The sequence below is a fragment of the Danio rerio genome, chromosome 9 (assembly GCF_052040795.2).
Source record: "Danio rerio strain M-AB ecotype USA chromosome 9, GRCz13ab, whole genome shotgun sequence".
In the NCBI taxonomy this organism is placed as follows: domain Eukaryota; kingdom Metazoa; phylum Chordata; class Actinopteri; order Cypriniformes; family Danionidae; genus Danio; species Danio rerio.
In genome coordinates, this window is record NC_141029.1 from 1710001 (window position 1) to 1727500 (window position 17500).

Below are 17500 nucleotides of genomic sequence, written 5' to 3' on the forward strand. Positions count from 1 at the left end.
ATCATCTTCATCATCACCATCATCATCATCTTCTTCATCATCATCATCATCTTCATCATCATTATCTTCTTCATCATCATCATCATCATCATCTTCATCATCACCATCATCATCATCTTCATCATCATCACCATCATCTTCATCATCATCTTCATCATCACCATCATTATCTTCTTCCGCTTCATTATCTTCATCATCATTTTCATCATCACCTTCATCATTATCTTCTTCATCTACATTCTCATCTTCATCATCATCATCATCATCATCATCATCATCTTCATCTTCATTCTCCTTTTTATCATAATCTTCTACATCTTCATCCTTATCATCATTTTTATTAACATCATCATCATCATCATCATCATCATCATCTTCTTCTTCTTCATTATCATCATCATCATCATCATAATCATCGTTCTCTTCATCACCATCATCTTCATCCTTATCATCATCATCTTCTTCTTCATTATCTTTACTATTTTCTACTTGACTTTCATCATCATCATCATCATCATCATCATCATCTTCTTCATCATCTTCATCGTCCTCTTCTAATCCTGCTGGTGTTATCTCCTACAGGTGGTGAAGTTCACCAAGTCCTTTGAGCTTCTATCACCCAAATGCAGCGCTGACATGGAGAACAGGTGCGGCTAACACCAGGTTAAACAGACACACACACACACACACACACACGCAAACACACACACACGCACACACACACACACATACACACACACACACACACACACACACACGCAAACACACACACACACACACACACACACACACACACACGCACGCACACACACACAGCTCATAGAGAGTGTAGCTGTAGCACTAATGAGGCTGTTTCAGACTGCTGCTGCTGTTTGTTTGCTGTGAACTGCAGCAGGCGGCAGGTGGCTGATGCGTTTCCCTCACACTGACTACTGCTACGACCTATAACACACACACACACACACACACACACACACACACACACACACACACACACAGGCACTGCTGGAGAGAGATGTGACAGTATCACTGCCCGCAGGAGTGTTTGCTCTCAGTGTGTGTTTGTGTGCATGTGTGATATGGGACTTTGATATGGGAAACACCCACAACACAAGCCTAATCTTCATATTATGCATCCCGAAGACATTTAAGAGGCACTAATGAGCTTATTGTTGAACTGTGTCATACTTTATATTTCATGTGTGTGGCGCTGCAGGGTGTGTGTGGCGCTGTAGGGTGCATGTGATGGTGTGTGTGGTCCTGTAAACCTTCATCAGGTCTGTAAGGTGCACGCAGTGCTGTAGTGCACTAGTGTATATGCCGAACTCTAGTTTGTCAGCTAGGTCAGGGTTATTGTGTGGTCTCTGTTATCTGCAGCCCACACTCAGCACACCAGCAGGTCCAGCAGTGGAGTCTCAAAACCCTGAGTTCAGCTCTTAGAACACACACACACTTACACACGCACACACACACACACAAAGACAGAGCCATAGAGGAGAACAGGACGGAGAGCAAACATGTTCTCTCATGTGAGCTCCTGATTCTGTGTAGATGTGCAGATCTCAGCTGCCATATGGGAGCGTTCACACTGCACTGTGTGTTCAGTCGCACATGTCGCCTCATTCTCTGCACCTGTCTAATGTTGCAGCAGATCTGCGTCTAGGGAGATCACACACGCGCACACACACTGATGCCTCCAGCTCATCTGAGGTGCAATTCACTTTACATCTGGCTTAAACTGAGATATTAAAACCATAAATTGATTCCAGGATGCGTCTGATTTACTGTTAAAGCTGTAGAGGGACGTTTGGAAGTGCTTGACATGACAATAGTGCACCTCACGTCATTCATTCGTTAGAAGGGAATAGCAAACGAGGGAACAATCAAGAGATCTGGCAACCACCGGTAATGTCTAGATGGGATACAGCTGTGGATACCCGCGTCAATATAGCAGCAGTTTTGTGTAAAACACAAGGGCGGCACGGTGGCTCAGTGGTGTCCTCACAGCAAGAAGGTTGCTAGTTCGAGTCCCGGTTGGGTCAGTGGTACATGTTCTTCCCGCGTTGGTGAAGTGGTTACAAATTATTAGAAATTGAAAATCAAAGTAAATTTTTTCTTTCTAGTCTGTACACTTTCGTTTTATTAAGTAGACAATAAACGATTTACATTTTTCCGATTGGCTACTTCTGCCTGTAGGCTGCATAACTAATGAGGGGGAGGGGCTTGCTGCTCAAACAATACACAGACTCTGACGTGACGCAGCAGCAGCTCCGTGTTTCCTGTGTTTTTATTAACATTATTGTCCCTCATCAGGTGTGAAATATTGAAATCGTTATCAAAATGTGTTGAATATACGTTAGAGATATGAAAGCAACAAGTGTCATCTAATTAATCTGATAGTGTATATTAATATGAGTTCGTATTAACTGTATATATATATATATATATATATATATATATATATATATATATATATATATATATATATATATATATACGCTCTGCACTGTAATTCCAATGGCAACAGTGATGATTTCAAGTGAAGTGGTCAAGTGAATGAATATTATATGTATCAACATAACAACTAACAAAGGGAATATTGTTACAAAGTAACTATATAGTCACACAAAGTGCTATTATTTCCCATAGTTGGTTACAATGTATATATAAAGAGAAATATATGTGTACTAATTGTATTTTTGTATAATCAGACTTGATGAAATCAGTCTGCAGAAAGACTGTGATTGACATTCTCCCTTTGTATGATGTCATCAGAGGGGGAAAGCCCCGCCCACTAGTGACCATCTCTCCCTCATTAGCATATGACATTAGTTTTATTTGTGACTCTGCCACTGTACTGACACACAGCTGGTTCTAGCTCCGCCCTCTTTTGAAAAGAACCCAATCTCATTTGAATTTAAAGCGAACGTCACCAAAACGCCACAATTAGGATCAAAGCTTAAAAGTCTAACCACAGTGGAATGAACCGCCGATATTATGTACTTTACTTATGGAAATAACAAAAGAAATGCTTGATGCTAGTGCAGTATAAAGATGTTTAAGGATAGTGAGACAGTAGGACCAATAACTGTGTAATAAAAGGCCCTTTGGTCATTTTTGCGCGAGATGCTAATGGTCTAATCCGATACAATTATCTATGCTAAGCTATGCTAAAAATGTTGCGTTGCTTTAAGCTGAATACTAGAATCTTGCGAAATAAGCAGTAAATTTTAATTTACTCATTCATTTCTTCCTTATATATCCGCTCTGCACTGTAATTCCAATGGCAACAGTGATGATTTAAATGTCAACTGAAGAAACGGTCAAGTGAATGAATATTATATGTATCAACATAACAACTAACAAAGGGAATATTGTTACAAAGTAACTATAAAGACACAAAGTGCTATTATTTCCCATAGTTGGTTACAATGTATATATAAAGAGAAATATATGTTTAGGTCGGTTATAGGCTTTGTGTGTGTTATAGGACAATTAAACTGAAAAGTTTATTTAGGAAGAATCATATAATGACTTTATAGTAGTTTATAACAGTAATGTGCAGGGAATATGTTTGTGAATATTTTGTGATTTTATATATATAATATCTGTGAAGATGTTTACATATATTGTTCTACAATGTGAAAGTATATTTTTATGTGCATTCATTTAAAAAAAAAAACAATACACAGACTCTGACGTGAAGCAGCAGCAGCTCCGTGTTTCCTGTTTTTATTAACATTATTGTCCCTCATCTGCGGTGAGGGCGCTACATTGGTGTGTGTTTATTTCAGGTGCTCCGCTTTCCCCCACAGTCAAATCACATGCGCTATAGGGGAATTGATGAACTAAATTGGTCGTAGTCTATGAGTGTTTGTGTGTGAATGGGTGTTTCCCAGTACTGGGTTGCAGCTGGAAGGGTATCCGCTGTTTAAAACATATGCTGGAATAGTTGGCGGTTCATTCCACTGTGCCGACCACTGATAAATAAGGGACTAAGTTGAAGGAAAATAATGTACAATTAAAAAACAGGATACAGCATCAGTGCTGCATGTTCCCGCCGCACACAGGGAATTTCCTCAAGTTCTGTGTGTTATCTAGTAATTATTGGATCCTCTGTCGGCTCCTCTGAAGCTTCAGCCGGATGCATTATGTAAGGATGATTTGTCCTGCGCTCGCGGGCAGACGCCAGAAAGACGCGTTTCTGCTGCTCGTCCAGACACACACATTCATAGCGCTGTTGTGATGGAGAGTGTGTTTGATCAGACCAGATGAGAGAGAAACAGAGGCAGAAATAATACAGAGAACGGCGCATTTCTGTCACTAGTAATTCATTCATTCATTTTCTTATCGGCTTTATTATTTCGGGGTCGCCACAGCGGAATGAACCGCCAATTTATCCAGCAAGTTCGGATGCCCTTCCAGCCGCAACCCATCTCTGGGAATATCACTAGTAATTAATTGATTAAAAAACGAAGCACATTTCAATTAAAAAGTAATGATTACAATCAGAAATGAACAATTTTATATACAGCTGAGGTCAAAATTATTCACCCTCCTGTGAATTTATAGGCTTTAAGTATTCCTCAAATGATGCTGAACAGATTCAGGAATTGTTCACAGTGTTTCCTTTAATATTTGTTCTTCTGGGGAAAATCTTATTTGTTTTATTTGGGCTAGAATAAAAGCAGTTTTTAATTGTTTTAACACCATTTTAAGGTCAATATTATTCGCCCCTTCAGCAATATTAGTGTTGGATTGTCTCCAGAACAAACCACTGTTATACAATGACTTGCCTAATTACCCTAACTTTACCTTTACCTTCCATATAACACCATCATAGTGTTAGTCATATAATTTTTCTTTTATTATTTCAGCAAATATTATTATAAATAAACAGTTTGTTGTACTCTCCCATTCGCTGCGCTATAAGTTGACTAAATATGACGACTTCTGCTGCTGAGAAACCCGCCAATGTGAAAAGGCTCCATAGTGAAATCAATGGTTGAGTGATGTCTCTTTCTGCTTGTCTTATCCACAGCTTTAAGGACAGCATGGATAAATCCTCATACTCTGATTGGCTGATCAATAACAGCATTGCAGAGCTGGTGGCCTCCACTGGACTTCCTGTGAACATCAGCGACGCCTATCAAGACCCTCGATTCGACGCTGAGGTAAAGGCTCCAGCCAATCAGTGAAAAGCTTTGGGTGATGCATTAAATCAGAACAGAATTTGCATATTGCAGCCTTTTAAACAAAACAAGAGGTTAAACTTCACAATAAAGGAGAATTCAGGGTAAAAACAACATATAGGGGACCTAATATGCACAAATCACTTGTTTAAATTGAGCTGTGTGGGAACAATGTGTGAATATAACCAGCTTCTGATGGTAAACATGTACTAATTGTATTTTTGTATAATCAGACTTGATGAAATCAGTCTGCAGAAACACTCTGATTGACATTCTCCCTTTGTATGATGTCATCAGAGGAGGAAAGCCCCGCCTACTAGTGACCATCTCTCCCTCATTAGCATATGACATTAGTTTTATTTTTGACTCTGCCACTGTACTGACACACAGCTGGTTCTAGCTCCGCCCTCTTTTGAAAAGAACCCAATCTCATTTGAATTTAAAGTGACAGTCACCAAAACGCCACAATTAGGATCAAAGCTTAAAAGTCTAACCACTGTGGAATGCACCGCCGATATTATGTACTTTCCTTATGGAAATAACAAAAAGAAATGCTTGATGCTAGTGCAGTATAAAGGTGTTTTAGTATAGACAGTAAGACCAATAACTGTGTAATAAAAGGCCCTTTGGTCATTTTTGAGCGAGATGCTAATGGTCTAATCCGATGCAATTATCCATGCTAAGCTATGCTAAACATGTTGCGTTGCTTTAAGCTGAATACTAGAATCTTGCGAAATGAGCATTATAATTTTATTTACTCTTTCATTCCTTCATTCATTTAATGATTTTCTTTCAGCTTAGTCCCTCATTTCTCAGGGGTTGCCACAGCGGAATGAACCACCAATATTATATACTGTCATTATGGAAAACGCAAAAGAAATGCTTGATGCTAGTGCAGTATAAAGGTGTTTTAGTGGACGAAGACAGTAGGACAAAAAACTGTAATAAGAGACCCTTTGATCATTTTTGAGCGAGATGCTAACGGTCTAATCCGATTCAATGATTTATGCTAAGCTACGCTAAAAATGTTGTGTTGCTTTAAGCTGAATGCTAGAATATTGCGAAATAAGCAGTAAAATTTGATTTACTCATTCATTCAATGATTTTCTTTCAGCTTATTTTCTCATTTATCAGGCGGTCGCCACAGTGGAATGAACCACCAATATTGTGTACTGTCATTATGGAAAACACAAAGGAAATGCTTAATTCTGCACAGTATAAAGGTGTTTAAATAAGTATAGTAAGATAGTAAGACAAATAACTGTGTAATAAGAGACCCTTTGGTCAATTTTTGAAGGAGATGCTAATGGTCTAATCCGATTCAATGATCTATGCTAAGCTAAGCTAAAAGTGCTCCCACCAGACCTGGAGATTGACTGAATGAACTCAAAAAGAGTCAAACTCAACTATTTAACTCTAGTAGAGCTGTGAAATGAGCCTATTTCCCAAAAAGTGGATGCTGAATGCGAGTATCTTGCAAAATAACCAGTCAAATATTATAAAGGAAAACACAGAAGAAATGCTAAATGCTAGAGCAGTACAGCGCTGTGTTGAACCCAGAATGAAAGCCTGATTAAAGCTGATTTTTACTTCTGCTCTGCGTGAATCTTTGCCCTCTGTCCACTTGTGTGTGTGTGTGTGTGTGTGTGTGTGTGAGTGTCTACTTAAAAGCCTGCGGCTCCGCTTTACGTAACGCCGTGTCTTCAGTGCATCTCATAGTTATGCCGGCTTTTCCCTCACGAGCTGATGTTCATTTTAATGTGGTTGACAAGTGTGTGTGTTCCAATCTCTTCAGGCAGATCAGTTCTCCGGCTTCCACATCAGATCTGTGCTGTGTGTCCCCATCTGGAACAGTAACCACCAAATCATCGGTGAGTTATCTGCTTAACTGTTTGCTGCTGTTTTACTAATACACACACATTGGGAATGTGTGAGAATGTGTGTCGGGATTTTAAAGTTGAAGTCAGGATTATTATATTTTTCCCCAATTTCTGTTTAACAGAGAGAATTTTTCAGCACAATTTTAATCATAATAGTTTTAATAATTGATTTCTTTTCTTTTTGCCATGATAATATTAGACTAGGTATTCTTCAAGACACTAGTATTCAGCTTAAAGTGACATTTAAAGGCTTCACTAGGGTAAAGTTAGGGTAATTAGGCAAGTCATTGTATAACAGTGGTTTGCACGATACTGAAAAATCTAACATTGTGAAAAAATTTTTTATTTTGCAATATACACTCACCGGCCACTTTATTAGGTACACCTTACTAGTACCAGGCTGAACCACTTTTTGCCTTCAGAACTGCCTTAATCCTTCATGACAGAGACTCAACAAGCTACTGGAAATATTCCTCAGAGATTTTGCTCCTTATTGACATGACAGCATCACACAGTTGCTGCAGATTTGTCGGCTGCACATCCATGATGCCAATCTCCCATTCCACCACATCCCAAAGCTGCTCTATTGGATTGAGCTCTGGTGACTGAGGAGGCCATTTGAGTACAGTGAACTCATCGTCATGTTCAAGAAACCATTCTGAGATGATTGAGCTTCATGACATGCTGCGTTATCCTGCTGGAAGTAGCCATCAGAAGATGGAGACACTGTGCTCATAAAGGGATGGACATGGTCAGCAGCAATACTCAGGTAGGCTGTGGCGTTGATGCTCAATTGGTACTAATGGACCCAAAGAAAATCTCCCCCACACCATTACACCACCACCACCAGCCTGAACCGCTGATACAAGGCTGGATGGATCCATGCTTTCATGCTGTTAAGGCCAAATTTTGACCCGAGCATCTGAATGTGTCAGCAGAAATGGAGACTCATCAGAACACAATAAAAAAAAAAAAAGTTGCAACTGAAATAAAACGTTTCATCAAGTCTAACAGTATTCAGAGACAGTAACAGAATGATACAGTAAACTTCAATCATAGCTAAGGTCATAAATGGTTTATATTCTGATGCCTGAATGCTTTTAAAGTCATTATACCATCACAGGCATCAAAAACACATACAAATGATCGATTATAATACAAATGCAACATTGCAAATCCTATGATGTGACTTTTCTGAATGATCACATTGCCATATTGATTTACTGCTTTTATTCTAGCCGAAATAAATCAAATCAGACTTTCTCCAGAGGAACAAATACTACAGGAAATACTGAGAAAGATTCCTGAATCTGTTCAACATCATTTGCGAAATATTATAAAAAGAACAAAATATTCAGAGGAGGGCGAATAGTTCTGACTTCAGCTGTATATTGGTGTGTGCGTGCGCTCGTGTGTGTTTGTGTGTGTGTGTGTGTGTGTGCTGCTGCACAGAGCGCAGTGTGCGTGGGTGGATGTCTGTGTGTGCGCCTGTATGTGTGTGTGTGTGGGAGGACTCTGTCAGGACCGTGAAGTCATTATAAGCACACACACACACACACACACACACACACACACACACACACACACACACACACTCAGTAGAAGCAGAAGTCAAGGATGTGTTCATTCAAAAGATTCCTCCTCGCTCTTTCGCTTTTCATCGCTTTCTTCATCTCTGCTGTTCTTTCACAACCAGCTTTCCTTTCTCTCAGTGTGAGAACGTTCAGTACGGCGAGGAGAGAAACCCTCTGAATTTCTGCTCTATAAGATCCCACTGTCCGCAAAGGAGATGCTGTATAACACTCAGCAGTCACTGACTGCATTTTACTACAGCGTTCAGTGTGTTTCTGGCTTGATGCTTGTTATTTTAACCCTCGCTTTTTCGTTCATTCATTTTTCTTCAGCTTAATCCCTTATTTATCAAGGGTCGCCACAGTGGAATGAACTGCCAACTATTCAGGCATATGGTTTACGCAGTGGAAGTCCTTCCAGCTGCAACCCAGTACTGGGAAACACCCATACACACTCATTTACATACACACTCATACACTACAGCCAATTTAGTTGATCAGTTCCCCTATAGCGCATGTGTTTGGACTGTGGGGGAAACCGGAGCACACGGAGGAAACCCACAACAACACGGGGAGAACATGCAAAATGAAAAATAGCAACAAATCGTGCCGTACATCACGCCATTATTCTTGAACAATTTCAACATTATTCTCATAATATTTATATTAATTATTTAATTGAATATATAAATAATTAAATAAATAAATAAATAAATTATTTATTTATTTATTTATTTATTATTTGATTTATTTATTTATTAATTAATTTATTTATTATTTGATTTATTTATTTATCTATTTATTTATTTATTTATTTATTTATTTATTTATTTATTTATTTAATAATTATTAAATTAATTAATTAATTAATTTATTAATCAATTAATAATTGTATTTATTTATTTATTATCTATTTATTTATTAATTAATTTATTAATAATTTGATTTATTTATTCATTATTTTATTTATTTATTTATTTATTTAATTAGTTAGTTATTTAATTATATATTTATTTTTTTATTTTTAAATGGCACTAATACGCTTTTAAGTAAGATTGCAAAGTCTCTAATAAAAACAAAAACTAAAGCCATTCAAGAGGCATCACCAAAAATGATTTCTTTTTATTGTTTCCCCCTGCGTGGCTTTCATTACAAATGAACACTTCATATAATCCCTACCATAGTCATCATTATCATATTCCTTATGAAGACGATAACTAGGCGCCTCTAAATATCACATGCCTTTAATGAGGTCATGAGACAACATTTACAGTCTGGATCATTCATCTCTGCCTAATGCCACATACAGGTTTAAAAATAGTCTGCGCATTCATATACAGTATGCAGATGAGGTAACTATTGCATAACACATCCAAAATCACGCAAGCTTCATTTTAAACATCGCTTAAACTTCTGAGATGGTGACAAATAATTATTTATGTGTGATAAAATGCTGTAATTGTTATGTATTTTTAAATGACTGTGCATTACATTGTTATTATAAATGCATACTATAATACATACAGTTCAATTACAATTATAATACACTCAATGCAGCAGATGGTTTAATTAGCAGTGAGATTCACTCCTGCACTCTTTGAACCCTCTTCATATATACAGTGCTCAGCATGAGTGCACGCCTCACAGATCTCTCTTTTAAATTAATATTTGATATAGGATGCTTTACAGTAATATGTTGGTGTGTGTACATTAGATTAGTCAGTACCAAAGCCAAAAATGAAGACTGAAGAATGCTGGAAAAACAGCCATTGACTTCTATTGTATTTTTTGTTTCTAGTATTGATGTCAATGACTGATTTTAATCTTATCTTATTTTTACATTTATCAGAATATCTTATTTTGTGTTCAACAGAAAATAGAAATTCATATACCTGTAAAATCACTTGGGTTTGACTAAATGATGAGGACTGTCCCTTTAATACTCTAGTGCTTTACTGTGCATTGCAGGTCCTCACAGTACAGTATGTGATGAAATCTCTGTCTTTGTGTGTTGTAGGTGTGGCTCAGGTCTTGAACAGACTCGACGGGAAACCATTTGATGATGCAGATCAGAGGCTGTTCGAGGTATAACTTAAATAATCTGTGTAATCTCTTCAAGACAAACTCAAGTTGAGCTTTATTGTCAACTAATCGCTTCAAAAGCAACAGGTTTACTGACTTAAATAAAGTAAAGTCAACTAATCGCTTCAAAAGCAGCAGGTTTACTCACTTTATCAAGTAAAGTCAACTAATCGCTTTAAAAGCAACAGGTTTACTCACTTTATTAAGTAAAGTCAACTAATCGCTTTAAAAGCAACAGGTTTACTCACTTTATTAAGTAAAGTCAACTAATCGCTGTAAAAGCAACAGGTTTACTCACTTTATTAAGTAAAGTCAACTAATCGCTTTAAAAGCAACAGGTTTACTCACTTTATTAAGTAAAGTCAACTAATCGCTTTAAAAGCAACAGGTTTACTCACTTTATTAAGTAAAGTCAACTAATCGCTTCAAAAGCAACAGGTTTACTCACTTTATTAAGTAAAGTCAACTAATCGCTTCAAAAGCAGCAGGTTTACTCACTTTATCAAGTAAAGTCAACTAATCGCTTTAAAAGCAACAGGTTTACTCACTTTATTAAGTAAAGTCAACTAATCGCTTTAAAAGCAACAGATTTACTCACTTTATTAAGTAAAGTCAACTAATCGCTGTAAAAGCAACAGGTTTACTCACTTTATTAAGTAAAGTCAACTAATCTCTTTAAAAGCAACAGGTTTACTCACTTTATTAAGTAAAGTCAACTAATCGCTTTAAAAGCAACAGGTTTACTCACTTTATTAAGTAAAGTCAACTAATCGCTTTAAAAGCAACAGGTTTCCTCACTTTATTAAAGTAAAGTCAACTAATCGCTTTAAAAGCAACAGGTTTACTCACTTTATTAAAGTAAAGTCAACTAATCGCTTTAAAAGCAACAGGTTTACTCACTTTATTAAAGTAAAGTCAACTAATCGCTTTAAAAGCAACAGGTTTACTCACTTTATTAAGTAAAGTCAACTAATCGCTTTAAAAGCAACAGGTTTACTCACTTTATTAAGTAAAGTCAACTAATCGCTTTAAAAGCAACAGGTTTACTCACTTTATTAAGTAAAGTCAACTAATCGCTTTAAAAGCAACAGGTTTACTCACTTTATTAAGTAAAGTCAACTAATCGCTTTAAAAGCAGCAGGTTTACTCACTTTATTAAAGTAAAGTCAACTAATCGCTTTAAAAGCAACAGGTTTACTCACTTTATTAAAGTAAAGTCAACTAACCGCTTTAAAAGCAATAGGTTTACTCACATTTATAAGAGTAAAGTCAACTAATCGCTTTAAAAGCAACTGGTTTACTCACTTCTGTCTTTGTTTGTTTGTTGGGGAGGGCAACCAAATTCTTGCAATGTGCTCTTAAACCATGAAAAGCTTTTAGGGCTTTAAATGGGATTTTTTAAGTGTGACTACATGGTCTTTTCTCTCTCTGTAGGCATTTGTGATTTTCTGTGGACTGGGAATTAATAACACCATTATGTATGACCAAGTGAAGAAGTCCTGGGCCAAGCAGTCCGTGGCTTTGGATGTATGTATGTCTCTCTGAAGCACACACACACTTATACAGCAGTCTTAGTGGGGACTTTTCATAGACATAATGATGTTTCTACTATATATATCATCTCTATATCCCTAAAATAAATCCTCACAGCAACCAATCTGCATTTTTACATTATCAAAATACTTCATTCAGTGTGATTTATTAGTCATTTTACTTATGAAGACCAAAACATGTACTGACAAGGTCAACATTTACTGCTAGTTCTATAATTGCATGCATATAGTCCCCACAACATTACAAATACAAGAACCACACACACACACATCTGACTGTAACTAGGATTTTTCTACAGCGGTGACTAATTGCAGAGTTTTAAATGATGGAGCATGAAATGGGAGCGTGTGATTGGTGCAATGTTGACCTAGTTCCTGTGGGAGGCGGAGCTTAAAGCTGGAGCCGGAGGAGCTGAATTCAGTCTTGACTCAGAGTAGCTTTGACATTCATTCACCTCACACAGTCTTCATCTCTCTCTCCTCCACATAATATCACAGAAAACGACCATTTCTAGCTGTTCTGAAATTGAGTTTAACATAGCATTTAATCCGGAGCGTTTATTAAAACTGAGCTCAGAAAACCTGCTTTAATTTCAATGAGAGGATGGATAGGGATCAATTCAAGGCACATTATTATTATTAATGAAACCTTTTCTGACATTATACGGTAAGCGGAGTGCTATATAAGAGCAGAATGTGACCTCTTTCATCTAACAGTGAAACAGCAGGATGCAGAGGAATAAATCTCTCCCTTCAAAGCTTTCAATCGAGCAACCAAACCACCGTCTGGAAACACCGGCGAGAGTTTGTTTGCAGTCTAAAAGCAGGTTTATGTGCTCAGAAAGCATGCTGATGACTTTAACCTGTGAAGCCTGAGGGTTTGACGGCTCATGTGGTTTGAAATAGGATGAAAAAATATTCAGGCACTCAATTGGAGCAAGGAGCTTTATGGTGATGATTCTTGCTCAGAAGTAAGAGGTTATTCTGACTAATATAAATCATTCATTCATTTTCCTTCAGCTTAGTCCCTTATTTATCAGTGGTGGCCACAGCAGAATGAACCGCCAACTATTCTAGCATATGTTTTACGTAGCGGATGCCCTTCCAGCTGCAATCTAGTACTGGGAAACACCCACACACACAATAACACACTCTCATACACTACAGTTAATTTAGCTTGTTCAATGGACTGTAGGGGAAACTGGAGAGCTTAGACTGGAGAACTAATCACTGTAAAAGCAACAGTTTTACTCACTTTATTAAGTAAAGTCAACTTATCGCTTTAAAAGCAACAGGTTTACTCATTATATTAAGTAAAGTCAACTAATCGCTGTAAAAGCAACAGGTTTACTCATTATATGAAGTAAAGTCAACTAATCGCTTTAAAAGCAACAGGTTTACTCACTTTATTAAGCAAAGTCAACTTATCGCTTTAAAAGCAACAGGTTTACTCACTTTATTAAGTAAAGTCAACTAATCGCTGGAAAAGCAACAGGTTTACTCACTTTATTAAAGTAAAGTCAACTAATCGCTTTAAAAGCAACAGGTTTACTCACTTTATTAAGTAAAGTCAACTAATCGCTTTAAAAGCAGCAGGTTTACTCACTTTATTAAGTAAAGTCAACTAATCGCTTTAAAAGCAACAGGTTTACTCACTTTATTAAGTAAAGTCAACTAATCGCTTTAAAAGCAACAGGTTTACTCACTTTATTAAGTAAAGTCAACTTATCGCTTAAAAAAGCAACAGGTTTACTCACTTTATTAAGTAAAGTCAACTAATCGCTGTAAAAGCAACATTTTTACTCACTTTATTAAGTAAAGTCAACTTATCGCTTAAAAAAGCAACAGGTTTACTCACTTTATTAAGTAAAGTCAACTAATCACTTTAAAAGCAAAGGGTTTACTCACTTTATTAAGAAAAGTCAACTAATCGCTTTAAAAGCAACAGGTTTACTCACTTTATTAAGTAAAGTCAACTAATCACTTTAAAAGCAAAGGGTTTACTCACTTTATTAAGAAAAGTCAACTAATCGCTTCAAAAGCAACAGGTTTACTGACTTAAATAAAGTAAAGTCAACTAATCGCTTCAAAAGCAACAGGTTTACTCATTTTATTAAGTAAAGTCAACTAATCTACTCACTTTATTAAGTAAAGTCAACTAATCACTTTAAAAGCAACAGGTTTACTCACTTTATTAAGTAAAGTCAACTAATCGCTTTAAAAGCAACAGGTTTACTCACTTTATTAAGTAAAGTCAACTAATCGCTTTAAAAGCAACAGGTTTACTCACTTTATTAAGTAAAGTCAACTAATCGCTTTAAAAGCAACAGGTTTACTCACTTTATTAAGTAAAGTCAACTAATCGCTTTAAAAGCAACAGGTTTACTCACTTTATTAAGTAAAGTCAACTAATCACTTTAAAAGCAACAGGTTTACTCACTTTATTAAGTAAAGTCAACTAATCGCTTTAAATGCAACAGGTTTACTCACTTTATTAAGTAAAGTCAACTAATCGCTGTAAAAGCAACAGGTTTACTCACTTTATTAAGTAAAGTCAACTAATCGCTTTAAATGCAACAGGTTTACTCACTTTATTAAGTAAAGTCAACTAATCGCTGTAAAAGCAACAGGTTTACTCTCTTTATTAAAGTAAAGTCAACTAATCGCTTTAAAAGCAACAGGTTTACTCACTTTATAAGTAAAATGTGTCAATCTACACCTTTGTTTGTTGTGAATACACACCCTCTAGTGGCAAAAATTGCATACTGTGTCTGTAAGGTGCATAAACGTGCAAAAATGTACCGTTTGAAATACTGCTTCTGTACCTTTATTTCTGAGATTGCACACTTTACAGGCAAATAACAAAACAGTGACGTATTTACAGCGACTGTGAGAGAAAAAAGGATAAGCACAAGTGTGTTTATTATGTGTGTAACTGAATTACAGCCAGAGAGAGAGAGAGAGAGAGAGAGCATTAATTAAGTTCTCTGAGCTCCTCTCACACTCCACAGCAACACCAACTGCGTTTATGAGGATTTCATGTCTGAGTTTCAATATTTAATAGAGCGTCAGCACACTATAGCGGAGCTGAAGTTAATATTGCATAACATCGCAGATCAGTTTCACAGCCAGACAGTCAGTGTGTTATGAATAGATGCCAGCGTCACTGTAAAGTAATGATATACACATACTCAAATGACTGTATATTGAGCAGACTTCATTTCAGATTTCAATACTGCATTGAGTCGATTTCTAATTTTCACATTTCTAATGTGTAGTTTGACTTGAGTATATTTTTAGTGCTGTATGGTACTTTAATTGCAGTTTTCCTTCTTTCTGCAGTCACCATGTTTATCTTGTCTTCATTACAGTGTTTAGTTAAGTAATGATCAGTCCTTTAAATCTCATCCAATCAAATCATGCATAGAAAAATTACGACAGACCAATCCCAAGACACAAACGCTTTAAAAAATAAAGCAAACATGTACAATGAAAGCGTTGGAAGTGTCCAAAAAGTGTCTGGAGTTTGAGTGTCGAAAAAAAAAACTAAATACTTACAAAATCGCCTTTATAGTTGTCCAAATTCCATTCGTAGCAATGCATATTTATACATCAGAAATAAACTCATCGGCCACTTTATTAGGTACACCTGTCCAACTGCTCATTAACATTAATTTCTAATCAACCAATCACATGGCAGCAACACAATGCATTTAGGCAGGTAGACATGGTCAAGATGATCTGCTGCAGTTCAAATTGAGCATCAGAATGGGGAAGAAAGGGGATTTAAGTGACTTTGAGTGTGGTACGGTTGTTTGTGCCAGTGGTCTGAGTATTTCAGAAACTGCTGATCTACTGGGATTTTCATGCACAACCATCTCTAGGGTTTACAGAGAATGCTCCGACAAAGAGGAAATATCCAGTGAGCGGCAGTTCTGTGGGCGCAAATGCCTTGTTGATGCCAGAGGTCAGAGGAGAATGGCCAGACTGGTTCCAGCTGATAGAAAGGCAACAGTAACTCAAATAAGCACTCGTTACAACCGAGCTCTGCAGAAGAGCATCTCTGAACACACAACACGTCCAACCTTGAGGCGGATGGGCTACAGCAGCAGAAGAGCACACCGGGTGCCGCTCCTGTCAGCTAAGAACAGGAAACTGAGGCTACAATTCACACAGACTCACCAAAACTGGACAATAGAAGATTGGAGAAACGTTGCTGCTCTGATGAGTCTCCATTTCTGCTGACACATTCGGATGGTCGGCTCAGAATTTGGCCTCAACAACATGAAAGCATGGATCATCCTGCCTTGTATCAGCGGTTCAGGCTGGTGGTGGTGGTGTAATGGTGTGGGGGAGATTTTCTTTGGGTCCATTAGTACCAATTGAGCATCAACGCCACAGCCTACCTGAGTATTGCTGCTGACCATGTTCATCCCTTTATGAGCACAGTGTCTCCATCTTCTGATGGCTACTTCAGAAGATGATAGCATGTCATAAAGCTCAATCATCTCAGACTGGTTTCTTGAACATGACGATGAGTTCACTGTACGAAATAGTCGAAATAACACCTCTCATTTTGCAGTGATTTGAATTACTCTTAAGAGGGCTTCTGTTTACTCTTACTCTGAGTAATGTTTACAACACCATTTGCAGTGTTTGGATTCTCAGTGTTGAATATTAAACCACACTGAACTGAGCTAAACTGAATTTAACTCTGAAATCTAAACTACACTGTTTCAGTTCACTATGATCTTCTATGTGAAGCTGCTTTGACACAATCTACACTGTAAAAGCGCTATACAAATTAAAGATGAATTGAACATACTTTTACTTTACTTGCACTACATTTCTTTGGGTGTGGTACTTTTACTTGAGTGTGATTTCAAGACTCTAATTGGCCAATCAGAGGGATGCAGCAGTAAAGGGGCGTGGTCTGATCTGATTTCAGTGCAGTTTGTCTCTCTTGATTATGATGTTGATATTATATTACATTTAGTGATGCGTAAACTGTCAACCCTTAATGATTTGTTTTTAGGTACTGTCGTATCATGCCACCTGCTCAAAGACTGAGGTGGACAAGTTTAAGGTAAATATTAACTGAATTACACCTAATTATACATTTTAGAGCTTATTAATAATGAAATAGCTTGTTTTGTGGATGTGTGTGTGTGTTATATTAACCTCAGTATTTCAGTCTGACAGTGTTGTTTATGCAGTATCTA

At 37.1% G+C, this 17500-nt stretch overlaps 1 protein-coding gene across 2 annotated transcripts in view; it reads left to right on the forward strand.

Moving 5' to 3' along the window:
- Positions 1–17500, forward strand: part of pde11a (phosphodiesterase 11a) — a 75134-nt gene that overhangs the window by 26444 nt on the left and 31190 nt on the right. For both annotated transcript variants that reach the window (XR_015499060.1, XM_087267423.1), the window contains exons 5-10: positions 583–647; positions 5042–5174; positions 6988–7063; positions 10661–10728; positions 12160–12252; positions 17314–17364. Coding sequence is in view for 1 of the 2 variants with exons in the window: in XM_087267423.1 (XP_087123549.1) it covers positions 583–647; positions 5042–5174; positions 6988–7063; positions 10661–10728; positions 12160–12252; positions 17314–17364 (486 nt within the window). In the remaining variant the exon portion in view is untranslated. The remainder of the gene's footprint in view (positions 1–582; positions 648–5041; positions 5175–6987; positions 7064–10660; positions 10729–12159; positions 12253–17313; positions 17365–17500) is intronic.